The 12,446-nt window shown below is 60.1% G+C and overlaps 2 protein-coding genes across 3 annotated transcripts; both read right to left on the bottom strand.

The window, feature by feature from the left end:
• Nucleotides 1–1,564: 1,564 nt before the first annotated feature.
• Nucleotides 1,565–3,158, bottom strand: LOC101748630 (zinc finger protein 668-like). Of its 2 annotated transcripts, XM_040655058.2 has the most exons (2): nucleotides 2,101–3,158; nucleotides 1,565–2,010 (listed from the first exon to the last, which is right to left on the bottom strand). In XM_040655058.2, the coding sequence occupies exons 1-2, from the start codon at nucleotides 3,119–3,121 to the stop codon at nucleotides 1,640–1,642; spliced, it is 1,392 nt and encodes a 463-aa protein (XP_040510992.1). In that variant the 5' UTR covers nucleotides 3,122–3,158; the 3' UTR covers nucleotides 1,565–1,639. The 2 variants fall into 2 exon arrangements, with proteins under 2 accessions (XP_040510992.1, XP_046761025.1); XM_046905069.1 differs by having other exon boundaries at nucleotides 1,565–3,158.
• A 1,266-nt stretch (nucleotides 3,159–4,424) lies between these two features.
• LOC121108151 (uncharacterized transmembrane protein DDB_G0289901-like) lies at nucleotides 4,425–11,382 on the bottom strand. Its single transcript, XM_040655059.2, has 2 exons — nucleotides 11,335–11,382; nucleotides 4,425–5,932 (listed from the first exon to the last, which is right to left on the bottom strand). Exon 2 carries the CDS (start codon nucleotides 5,680–5,682, stop codon nucleotides 4,426–4,428), a length of 1,257 nt encoding a protein of 418 aa, XP_040510993.1. The 5' UTR covers nucleotides 5,683–5,932; nucleotides 11,335–11,382; the 3' UTR covers nucleotide 4,425.
• Between the last annotated feature and the right edge of the window lie 1,064 nt (nucleotides 11,383–12,446).

The raw sequence follows: 12,446 nt of genomic DNA, 5'->3' as shown, positions 1-12,446 counted from the left end.
GTGTCCCATGGCAACGTGACATGCGATGACATGCAATGACACGTGATGGCACACAGTGACACGGAGAACATGACGTGATGACACGCGATGACACATGAAGACACATGATGACACACAGTGACACGGAGGACGTGATGACACATGCTGACAGGCAATTACACGCAATAACACACAGTAACACGCAATAACACGCAGTTACACGCAATAACAGTGTAACAGATAGTAACAATAACACACAGTAACACGCAGTAACACACAATAACACGCAGTAACACACAATAACACACAGTAACACGCAATAACTCACAGTAACACACAATAACACGCAGTAACACACAGTAGCACGCAATAACACACAATAGCACGCAATAACACAACACGCAATAACACACAATAACATGCCATGACACGCAATAACACGCAATAACCCAGAATAACACACAATAACACACAGTAACACACAATAACATGCAGTAACACACAGTAACACACAATAACACGCAGTAACACGCAATAACACACAGTAACACACAGTGACACTCAATAACATGCAGTCACACGCAATAACACACAATAACACGAAGTAACACGCACTAACACACAATAACACACACTAACACGCACTAACACACAATAACACGCAATAACACAACACACAATAACACACAAAAACATGCAGTGACATGCAATAACACACAATAACCCAGAATAACATGCAATATCACACAATAACACGCAATAACACACAGTAACACTCAATAACACACAGTAACACACAGTAACACGCAATAACACATAATAACACGCACTAACACGCAATAACACACAATAACACGCAATAACACAACACACAATAACACACAAAAACATGCAGTGACATGCAGTAACACACAATAACCCAGAATAACATGCAATATCACACAATAACACACAGTAACACTCAATAACACACAGTAACACACAGTAACACACAATAACACGCAGTAACACGCAATAACACACAGTAACACACAGTGACACTCAATAATATGCAGTCACACGCAATAACACACAATAACTCGAAGTAACACGCACTAACACACAATAACACGCACTAACACGCACTAACACACAATAACACGCAGTAACACAACACGCAATAACACACAATAACATGCAGTGACACGCAATAACACACAATAACCCAGAATAACATGCAATATCACACAATAACACGCAATAACACACAGTAACACTCAGTAACACACAGTAACACACAGTAACACGCAATAACACATAATAACACGCAGTAACACACTATAACACACAGTAACATGCGATAACACAACACACAGTAACACACAGTAACACACAGTAACACGCAATAACACGCAATAACCCAGAATAACATGCAATAACACACAATAACACGCAATAAACCAGAATAACACGCAATAACACGCAATAACACGCAATAACATGCAATAACCCAGAATAACACACAGTAACACGCAGTAACACGCTATAACACACAATAACACACAATAACACGCATTAACACGCAATAACACGCAGTGACACGCAATAACACGCCACAACACGCCGCCACGCGGGCGCCGTCCCTTTATTTCCACTCGCAGTGGGCGGAGCCAACAGCGCCCTATGGGGTGCCGGAAGGGGCGTGGCCTAAGCGAGGCCCCGCCCTCTTCCCGGTGGGCGTGGCCTGGGCGGAGGGGGCGTGGCCATGGCGGCGCTGGTGGCGGCGAAGCCCCGCCCTCACCCCAAAGCTTTTGGGGCACTGTGGGCAGCGGAAGGGGCCAGCAGCGGCCATATTGGGGTCGGCGGCGGCCATATTGGGGCTGTCGGCGGCCATATTGGGACCGACGGCGGCCATATTGGGGTTGGGTTGGCCATCATCACGGCCAATGTTGGCTGCCATCTTGGATCCGGGTTGGCCGCTGGCGGCCATGTTGTGGTCCAGCTGTCCAACGGCGGCCATGTTAGCTCCATGTTGGCCACTGGCGGCCATATTGTGTTCCAGCTGTCCAGTGGTGGCCATGTTAGGTCCACATTGGCCACTGGCGGCCATATTGGGTGCAGGTTGGCCACTGGCGGCCATATTGTGTTCCAGCTGTCCAGTGGCGGCCATGTTAGGTCCAGGTTGGCCACTGGCGGCCATATTAGGTCCAGGTTGGCCACCGGCAGCCATATTGCGTTCCAGCTGTCCGATGGTGGCCGTATCGAGGCCTCCAATGTCACAGCCAACGTTGGCAGCCATATTAGCGCCCAGTTGGCCGCTGGCGGCCATACTGGGGCCGGGTTGGCCACTGGCAGCCATGTTAGCACCCGGTTGGCCACTGGCGGCCATGTTGCGTTCAAGCTGTCCAATGGCGGCCATATTAATGCCACGTTGGCCACTGGCGGCCATATTGGGGCCTCCAATGCCACAGCCAATGTTGGTGGCCATATTAGTGCCTGGTTGGCCGCTGGCGGCCATGTTGGGGCCTCCAATGTCACGGCCAACGTTGGCGGCCATATTAGCTCCCGGTTGCCCACTGGCAGCCATACTGGGGCCGGGTTGGCTGCTGGCGGCCATGTTGAGTCCTCCAATGTCACGGCCAACGTTGGCGGCCATATTAGCTCCCGGTTGGCCGCCGGCGGCCATATTGGGCCCAGCTAGCCCACCGCCGACCCCGCCACAACCAACCTGGCCCCCCGCCCCCCCGTCGTCCGCCGCCTTGCCCCCCTCCTCCCCCTTCCCGTGCGTCCTCTCGTGCTTCCTGAGCCCGGACGCCCCCCCGAAGCCCTTCCCGCACCTCCCGCAGCTGTAGGGCCTCTCCCCGGAGTGCGTCCTCCAATGCTTCCCCAGCGCCGCCCTCTCCCCGAAGCCCTTCCCGCACTCCCCGCACCTCCACGGCCTCTCCCCGCTGTGGCTCAGCCGGTGCCTCTTGAGGTCCCACGAGGCCTTGTAGGCCTTCCCGCACTCCCCGCACCTCCACGGCCTCTCCCCGGTGTGGCTCCTCCGGTGCAGCTCCAGGTCAGCCGGCTGCCGGAAGGCCTTGCCGCAGTCGGCGCAGCCGTAAGGCTTCACCCCTTGGTGGGCCCTCTGGTGCCGCCGGTAGCTGGAAGGGTCGGAGAACATCCGCCCGCATTGGGGGCACAGGAAGGGCCTCTCCCCGGTGTGGACGCGTTGGTGGCTCTGGAAGGAGGAGAGCTGGGTGAAGGCCTTGCCGCACACCCCGCAGCCGTAGGGCTTGCGGCGGGCGTGGATGCGCTGGTGGCAGGCCAAGGAGGACGAGCGGCCGAAGCTCTTGCCGCACTCGGAGCAAAGGTAGGGCCTCTCCCCGGTGTGGGAGCGCTGGTGGTTGTGGAGGTCTTTGCGTTCCACGTAGGCCTTGGGGCAGGACGAGCAGCGGTGGGGGCGGTGGCCGGCGTGGGAGCGGCGGTGCTTGCGGTACACCGAAGGGTCGGCGAAGGATTTGGGGCAGTCGGGGCAGGAGAAGGGGCGCTCGCCCGTGTGGGAGCGTTGGTGGATGGCGAGCTTGGAGAGGGTGGCGTAGGATTTGGGGCAGGACGGGCAGGGGAACGGCGGGGAGGGGCGGGGGGCCGAGGGGGAGGGGAGGGGGGTGGGGGTGGGGGGGTCCGGGGGGGGGTTGGGGTCATTTGGAGGGGTGGGGAGGGGGTCCGGGGGGGGGGTTGGGGTTGCTTGGAGGGGAGGTGGGGGGGGGGGTTGGGGTCATTCGGAGGGGTGAGGAGGGGGTCCGGGGGGGGGTTGGGGTCATTTGGAGGGGTGGGGAGGGGGTTTGGGGGGGGGTTGGGGTCATTCGGAGGGGTGAGGAGGGGGTCCGGGGGGGGGTTGGGGTCATTTGGAGGGGTGGGGAGGGGGTTTGGGGGGGGGGTTGGGGTCATTCGGAGGGGTGAGGAGGGGGTCCGGGGGGGGGGTTGGGGTCATTCGGAGGGGGTGGGGAGGGGGTTTGGGTGGGGGTTGGGGTCAGACAGAGGGGTGAGGGGGTCTGGAGTGGGGACTGGGAGTGGGTGGGGGTCACTTGGAGTCGTTGGGGGGTCTGGGGGGGTGTTGGGGTCAACCAGAGGGGTGAGAGGGGGGTTTGGGGGGGCATTTTGGTCATTTGGATGGGTGGGGGGGGGGTTCGAGGGGGCTTTCGGGTCACTTGGAAGGGTGGGGAGAGGGTTTGGGGGGGGGGTTGGGGTCAGACAGAGGGGTGGGGAGGGCTGGGGGGGGGGGTTGGGGAGGGGTTGGGGTCGCTTGGAGCGGTGCGGGGGGGGTCTGAAGGGGGGTTGGAGTCACCTGGAGGGGTGAGAGGGGGGTTTGGGATGGGGGTGGGGTCATTTGGAGGGGAGTTGGGGGGGTGTGGGGGGGTTTGGGGGTCACTGTGGGTCCTGGGTGGGCCGGTGGGGGTGGGGGGGGGCTGTGAGGGGGGTTTGGGGTCACTCGGAGGGGTGGGAGGGGGGGTCCGGGGGGGGTTTGGGGTCACCTGGAGGGGTGGATGGTGGGCTGGTGGTGGTGGGGTCTGGGAGGGGTTTGGGGTCACCGCGGGTGGTGGTGGTGGTGGTGGTATCGCCCCCAGTTGTCTCTCCGGTGGTATCGACGCCGGTTGTGCTGTCGGTGGTCGCGCCGGGTGAGGCTGCGGTGGTTCTTCCGGTGGTATCTCCAATGGTTCCTCTGGTGGTTCCTCCAATGGTTCCTCCGGTGGTTCCTCTGATGGTATCTCCGATGGTACCTCCGATGGTTCCTCTGATGGTACCTCCGGTGGTTCCTCTGGTGGTATCTCCAACAGTACCTCCAATGGCTCCTCTCATGGTACCTCTGATGGTACCTCCGATGGTTCCTCTGATGGTATCTCCAATGGTACCTCTGATGGTTTCTCCGGTGGTTCCTCCAATGGTATCTCTGATGGTTCCTCTGGTGGTACCTCTGATGGTTCCTCCAATGGTACCTCCGATGGTTCCTCCGGTGGTATCTCCAATGGTTCCTCCAGCGGTTCCTCCAATGGTATCTCTGATGGTTCCTCCAGTGGTACCTCCAGTGGTATCTCCAATGGTATCTCCAATGGTTCCTCCGATGGTTCTTCTGATGGTATCTCCAATGGTACCTCCGATGGTACCTCCAATGGTATCTCCAATGGTACCTCCAATGGTACCTCCGGTGGTATCTCCAATGGTACCTCTGATGGTTCCTCCAATGGTATCTCCGATGGTTCCTCTGATGGTTCCTCCGATGGTTCCTCCGATGGTATCTCCGGTGGTACCTCCGATGGTTCCTCCGATGGTACCTCCGATGGTACCTCCAGCGGTTCCTCCAATGGCTCCTCTGACGGTACCTCCAACGCATCCAATGGTACCTCCGATGGTACCTCCGGTGGGGCCTCCGGTGGGACCTCTGACGGTGATACCTCCGGGCACACCTCCGGTTGTAGCTCCGGTTGTACCTCCGGCGGTTGTCACACCTCTGGTTGTCGCACCTCTGGCGGCGGTAGCTCTGGTGGTTGCAGCTCTGGCGGCGGTACCTCCGGTTCTGGTAGCTCCGGCGGTAGCTCTGGTGGTCGGACCTTTGGCGGTTGTAGCTCTGCTGGTTGTCGCCCGGCCGGCGGTACCTCTGGAGGTGGCACTTCTGGTGGTGGCACCTCTGGTGGTGACACCTCCGGAGGCCGTGGCTGCACCGGCGGTGCTTTTGGAGGCGTCCATCGCACCTCCGGTGGTCGTCACCGCGTCGACGGTGGTTTCTGAGGCGTCCGTGGAGGCGGTGGCACTTCCGGTGGCTTTGGATGCAGCCCTGGTGGTGGTGGCACCGCGGGAGGGGGTGACGGTGACACCGCGGGAGCGGGTGGTGGTGGTGACAGCTCTGGGCCCGGTGACGGGGACGCCTTCGGGGGGTCTGGAGGGGACGTCCACAGCTGGGACGGGGGCATCTGAGGTGGCGGCGGCAGCTCTGGACCTGCGGGAGGGGACAGCAATGGTGGAGGGGACATTGGTTGGGGTGACGCCAATGGGGGGGACACCAAGGGAGGTGACACCAATGGGGGTGACGTTGGTTGGGGTGACACCAATGGGGGTGACACCAAGGGAGGTGACACCAATGGGGGTGACGTTGGTTGGGGTGACACCGAGGGAGGTGACACCAATGGAGGAGGTGACATTGGTTGGGGTGGCGCCAATGGGGGTGACGTTGGTTGGGGTGACACCAAGGGAGGTGACACCAATGGAGGAGGTGACGCTGGTTGGGGTGACGCCAACGGAGGGGACAGCAATGGTGGAGGTGATGTTGGTTGGGGTGACGCCAATGGGGGGGACACCAAGGGAGGTGACACCAATGGGGGTGACGTTGGTTGGGGTGACACCGAGGGAGGTGAGACCAATGGAGGAGGTGACATTGGTTGGGGTGACACCAATGGGGGTGACGTTGGTTGGGGTGACACCAATGGGGGTGACATTGGTTGGGGTGACACCAATGGGGGTGACGTTGGTTGGGGTGACACCAAGGGAGGTGACATTGGTTGGGGTGACACCAATGGGGGTGACGTTGGTTGGGGTGACACCGAGGGAGGTGACACCAATGGAGGAGGTGACGTTGGTTGGGGTGACGCCAATGGGGGTGACGTTGGTTGGGGTGACACCAAGGGAGGTGACACCAATGGAGGAGGTGACGTTGGTTGGGGTGACAGCAACGGAGGGGACAGCAATGGTGGAGGTGACGTTGGTTGGGGTGACACCAATGGGGGTGATGCCAATGGAGGTGACACCAATAGGGGTGACATTGGTTGGGGTGACACCAATGGAGGTGACGCCAATGGGGGTGACAAAAACGGGGGTGACATTGGTTGGGGTGTTGCCAATGGAGGTGACACCAATGGGGGTGACATTGGTTGGGGTGACACCAATGGGGGTGACGTTGGTTGGGGTGACACCAAGGGAGGTGACACCAATGGAGGAGGTGACATTGGTTGGGGTGACACGGTGGAAGGTGACATTGGTTGGGGTGATGCCAATGGAGGTGACACCAATGGAGGTGACATTGGTTGGGGTGACGCCAACGGGGGTGACGTTGGTTGGGGTGACGCCAAGGGAGGTGACATTGGTTGGGGTGACGCCAACGGAGGTGACACCAATGGGGGTGACACCAATGGAGGTGACATTGGTTGGGGTGACGCCAACAGGGGTGACGTTGGTTGGGGTGACGCCAATGGGGGTGACACCAATGGAGGAGGTGACATTGGTTGGGGTGACACCAACGGGGGTGACATTGGTTGGGGTGATGCCAATGGAGGTGACACCAATGGGGGTGACGTTGGTTGGGGTGACACCAATGGGGGAGACATTGGTTGGGGTGACGCCAACGGAGGTGACATTGGTTGGGGTGACGCCAATAGAGGTGACACCAATGGAGGAGGTGACATCGGTTGGGGTGACACGACGGAAGGTGACATTGGTTGGGGTGATGCCAATGGAGGTGACACCAATGGGGGTGACACCAATGGAGGTGACATTGGTTGGGGTGACGCCAACGGGGGTGACATTGGTTGGGGTGACACCGAGGGAGGTGACGTTGGTTGGGGTGACGCCAACAGAGGTGACGCCAACGGGGGTGACATTGGTTGGGGTGACGCCAATGGAGGTGACACCAATGGGGGTGACGTTAGTTGAGGTGACACCAAGGGAGGTGACACCAATGGAGGAGGTGACATTGGTTGGGGTGACGCCAATGGAGGTGACACCAATGGAGGAGGTGACATTGGTTGGGGTGACGCCAATGGAGGTGACACCAGTGGGGGTGACATTGGTTGGGGTGACACCAACGGAGGTGACACCAATGGGGGTGATGTTAGTTGAGGTGACACCAATGGGGGTGACGCCAATGGAGGTGACACCAATGGAGGAGGTGACATTGGTTGGGGTGATGCCAATGGAGGTGACACCAATGGGGGTGACATTGGTTGGGGTGACACCAATGGGGGTGACGTTGGTTGGGGTGACACCAAGGGAGGTGACACCAATGGAGGAGGTGACATTGGTTGGGGTGACACGGCGGAAGGTGACATTGGTTGGGGTGATGCCAATGGAGGTGACACCAATGGAGGAGGTGACATTGGTTGGGGTGACGCCAATGGAGGTGACATTGGTTGGGGTGACACCGAGGGAGGTGACGTTGGTTGGGGTGACGCCAACAGAGGTGACGCCAACGGGGGTGACATTGGTTGGGGTGACGCCAATGGAGGTGACACCAATGGGGGTGACGTTAGTTGAGGTGACACCAAGGGAGGTGACACCAATGGAGGAGGTGACATTGGTTGGGGTGACGCCAATGGAGGTGACACCAATGGAGGAGGTGACATTGGTTGGGGTGACGCCAATGGAGGTGACACCAATGGGGGTGATGTTAGTTGAGGTGACACCAATGGGGGTGACGCCAATGGAGGTGACACCAATGGAGGAGGTGACATTGGTTGGGGTGACACCAACGGAGGTGACACCAATGGGGGTGATGTTAGTTGAGGTGACACCAATGGGGGTGACGCCAATGGAGGTGACACCAATGGAGGAGGTGACATTGGTTGGGGTGATGCCAATGGAGGTGACACCAATGGGGGTGACGTTGGTTGGGGTGACACCAATGGGGGAGACATTGGTTGGGGTGACACTGAGGGAGGTGACGTTGGTTGGGGTGACGCCAACAGAGGTGACGCCAACGGGGGTGACATTGGTTGGGGTGACGCCAATGGAGGTGACACCAATGGGGGTGACGTTAGTTGAGGTGACACCAAGGGAGGTGACACCAATGGAGGAGGTGACATTGGTTGGGGTGACGCCAACGGAGGTGACACCAATGGGGGTGACGCCAATGGGGGTGACATTGGTTGGGGTGACGCCAATGGGGGTGACACCAATGGGGGTGACGCCAATGGGGGTGACGTTGGTTGGGGTGACACCGAGGGAGGTGACAGTGGAGGACCTGCAGCGGGCCGTGGTGGCGGCGCCATGCGGTGACCCGGCGGTGGGACGGCGGTGGCAGCGCCGCGGCTTCTTGCAGGGAGGTGACACCGCGTCGTCCCCGTGGGTGCCCTCCCGGTGGCTCCCGTGGGTGACATCGTGGCCGTGGCTGCCGTCTCGGTGGCCACCGCGGCCGCCATCTTGGTGGCCATCACGGGTGACGTCTTGGTGGCCACCGTGGTTGTCCTTCTGTAGGCTCCCCTTGCTGACATCGTGGCCATGGCTGCCATCTTGGTGGCCGCCGTGGCCACCATCTTGGTTGTCCCTAGGGCTGCCATCTTGGTGGTCACCATAGCCGCCATCTTGGTTGTCCGTATGGCTGCCATCTTGCTTGTCCCTATAGCTTCCATCTTGGTTGTCCATATGGCTGCCATCTTGGTGGTCACCATAGCCGCCATCTTGGTTGTCCCTATTGCTGTCATTTGGGTGGCCACCGTGGCCGCCATCTTGCTTGTCCATATGGCTGCCATCTTGCTTGTCCCTATGGCCTCCATCTTGGTTGTCCCTATGGCTGCCATCTTGCTTGTCCATATGGCTGCCATCTTGGTGGCCACCGCGGCCATCTTGGTTGTCCCTAGGGCTGCCATCTTGGTTGTCCCTAGGGCTGCCATCTTGGTGGCCACCGTGGCTGCCATCTTGCTTGTCTATATGGCTGCCATCTTGGTGGCCACCGCGGCCATCTTGGTTGTCCCTATGGCTGCCATCTTGGTTGTCCCTAGGGCTGCCATCTTGGTGGCCACCGTGGCTGCCATCTTGGTTGTCCATATGGCCGCCATCTTGCTTGTCCGTATGGCTGCCATCTTGGTGGCCACCATCTTGGTTGTCCCTATGGCCGCCATCTTGCTTGTCCCTATGGCTGCCATCTTGGTGGCCACCATCTTGGTTGTCCCTATGGCCGCCATCTTGCTTGTCCCTAAGGATGACCACTTGGTGGCCACCACGGGCGCCATCTTGGTGGTCCCCACGGCTGCCCCCTCCGCCGGGACCCTCCTGGCTCTGCTCCTCCATGGCCCCCTGCAGACACAGCACCCGTTTGCACCAATGCTGCATCTTTTTACCCCAATTTGCACCCAGAGGGGTTGCGGTGCTGGGGACTGAATGGGAATGGATGCATTTTGGGGGGGGGAACCCACTCATTTTGCAATCTGGGGGGGGGAGGGTGCAATTTGGGAGGGGGGTTGCAATGCAATTTTGCTATGGGGGGGCAAATTGGGGAGGTTGCAATGCAATTTTGGGGGGGGGTTGCAATGCAATTTTGCAATGGGGGGTGCTGCAATTTTGGGGGGATTGCAAAGTAATTTTGCAATGGGGGGATAGTGGAATTTTGGGGGGATTGCAATGCAATTTTGCAATGGGGGGGTGGTACAATTTTGGGGGGGTTGCAATGCAATTTTGAAATGGGGGGGTTGCAATTTTGGGGGGGTTGCAATGCAATTTTGCAAGGGGGGGGGTGCAATTTGGGGGGGTTGCAATGCAATTCTGCAATGAGGGGATAGTGGAATTTTGGGGGGATTGTAATGCAACTTTGCTATGGGGGGGCAACTTGGGGGGGGTGCAATGTAATTTTGCAATGGGGGGGTGCAATTTTGGGGGGGTTGCAATGCAATTTTGCAATGGGAGGTGCAATTTAGGGGGGTTGCAATGCAATTTTGCAATGGGGGGGGTGCAATTTTGGGGGGGTTGCAATGCAATTTTGCAATGGGGGGGGTGCAATTTTGGGGGGGTTGCAATGATGGGGGGGGGGGTTGCAATGCACCATGGGAAAGGGCAGCCAATTTTGGGGGTGCGGGGGTGGGCTGTGCAATGCAAAGGGGGGGGGGGGCGGGGGGGGGGGGATGCGATGCACCACGGGAAGGGCTGTGCAATGATGGGGGGGGGGGGTTTGCAATGCATCATGGGACGGGGGGGGGCGTTGTAGGGGGGAGGGGGGGGCGGTTTTGCAGCGCACGGAGGTGGGGGTTGCAAATATGGGGGGGGGTCGTGCAATTCGGGGGGGGTGGGGAGGGGGGCAATGCACGGCGGGAAGGGCCGTGCAATGGGGGGGGGGGGGGGGGGGGGGGCCGCAGTGCATCACGGGACGGTGGGGGGGGACCGGCGGGGGGCGGGGGGGGGGGGTCGCGTTTTTGCAAAGGGCTGAGGTTGGGGGGGTGGGGGGGAAAGGATGCAAATTTGGGGGGGCTCGTGCAATTCGGGGGAGGCGCGGTGTACCACGGGAAGGGCCGTGCAATGCGGGGGGGGGGCCGCGGTGCATCACGGGACGGTGGGGGGAGGCGGAGGGGGGGGGCGCGTTTTTGCAATGCCCCCCCGGTTTTGGAGGGGGGGGGGGGGGGGGGGTCCCTTCCGGGCCGTTACCTTTGGGGGGGCTCCGCTCCGGGCGCGCGCTAGGACCGCGGCGTGGGCGGGGCTTCCGGAGGTGGGCGTGGCTTGAGGCGAGCGGAAGGGGCGGGGCTACGGCGGACTTCCGGTCTCCCCGCAACAAAAGGAGGTGCGGGTGGGGGAGGGGGGGGGGAGGTTTGGGGGGTTCGCTCCTTATAAGGAGAAAAGGGGCGGAGCCACGGCGGGGGGGGCGGTGGGGGTGGGGGGGGGGGAGTTGGGGACCCCCCCCCTCTGTAAAGGCCCGGGGGGTCCTATGGGGCCTCAGCAGCGCCCCGTGCCCTAATTAAGGGGGTTGCTGTTAATTGGGGGGGGTCCTATGGGCTCTTCGTCAGCCCCAGCTCATTAATTAGGGGGGGTTAATTGGGAGGGGGGGTTATTTTGGGGGGGGGGGGGGTCGGGGCTGTTTGTTTGAGGGGGGCCCCATGGGGGGCTGTCCGGCCTTTTTATCCCTAATTAAGGGCATCTTTGTTAATTACGGGAGTCCTGGGGGTGAGGGTGGGGGGGCTGCTCCCCCCATCTTATCCTTAATTAAGGGATCTTTGTTAATTTGAACCCATTCCCCCCCCCCCCCCCACCCAGGACAACCAAAACCCCCCCCATTTCCCCCCATATCTCCCCATTATCCCCCCCCAGGACACCAAAACCCCCCCCATTACCCCCCATTACCCCCCTCCGAACACCAAACCCCCCCCATTACCCCCCCAAACCCCCCCATTCCCCCCTATTTACCCCCCAACCCCCCCCCCAGGACACCAACCCCCCCCAATCCCCCCCATTATCCCCCCCCATTCACCCCCAGAAACCCCCCCCATTATACCCCCCCATTACCCCCCAACCCCCCCCAGGACACCAACCCCCCCCCATTTCCCCCCCCAGTGCCCCCCATTACCCCCCAACCCCCCCCAGGACACCAAACCCCCCCATCCCCCCCATTATCCCCCCCCATTCACCCCCAAACCCCCCCATTACCCCCCAATCCCCCCCATTCCCCCCTATTTACCCCCCAACCCCCCCAGGACACCAACCCCCCCCCATTACCCCCCCAATCCCCCCATTCCCCCCTATTTACCCCCCAACCCCCCCCAGGA

Source organism: Gallus gallus, chromosome 36 (genome assembly GCF_016699485.2).
Source record: "Gallus gallus isolate bGalGal1 chromosome 36, bGalGal1.mat.broiler.GRCg7b, whole genome shotgun sequence".
In the NCBI taxonomy this organism is placed as follows: Eukaryota; Metazoa; Chordata; class Aves; order Galliformes; family Phasianidae; genus Gallus; species Gallus gallus.
Note: the sequence above shows the minus strand (reverse complement) of the source record. Positions and strands in the feature narration are given on the sequence as shown.

Coding starts and splice junctions, on each gene's coding strand:
- LOC101748630 (XM_046905069.1), bottom strand. CDS start 3,121: ATGTTCTCCGACCCTTCCAGCTACCGGCGGCACCAGAGGGCCCACCAA.
- LOC121108151 (XM_040655059.2), bottom strand. CDS start 5,682: ATGGACGCCTCCAAAAGCACCGCCGGTGCAGCCACGGCCTCCGGAGGT.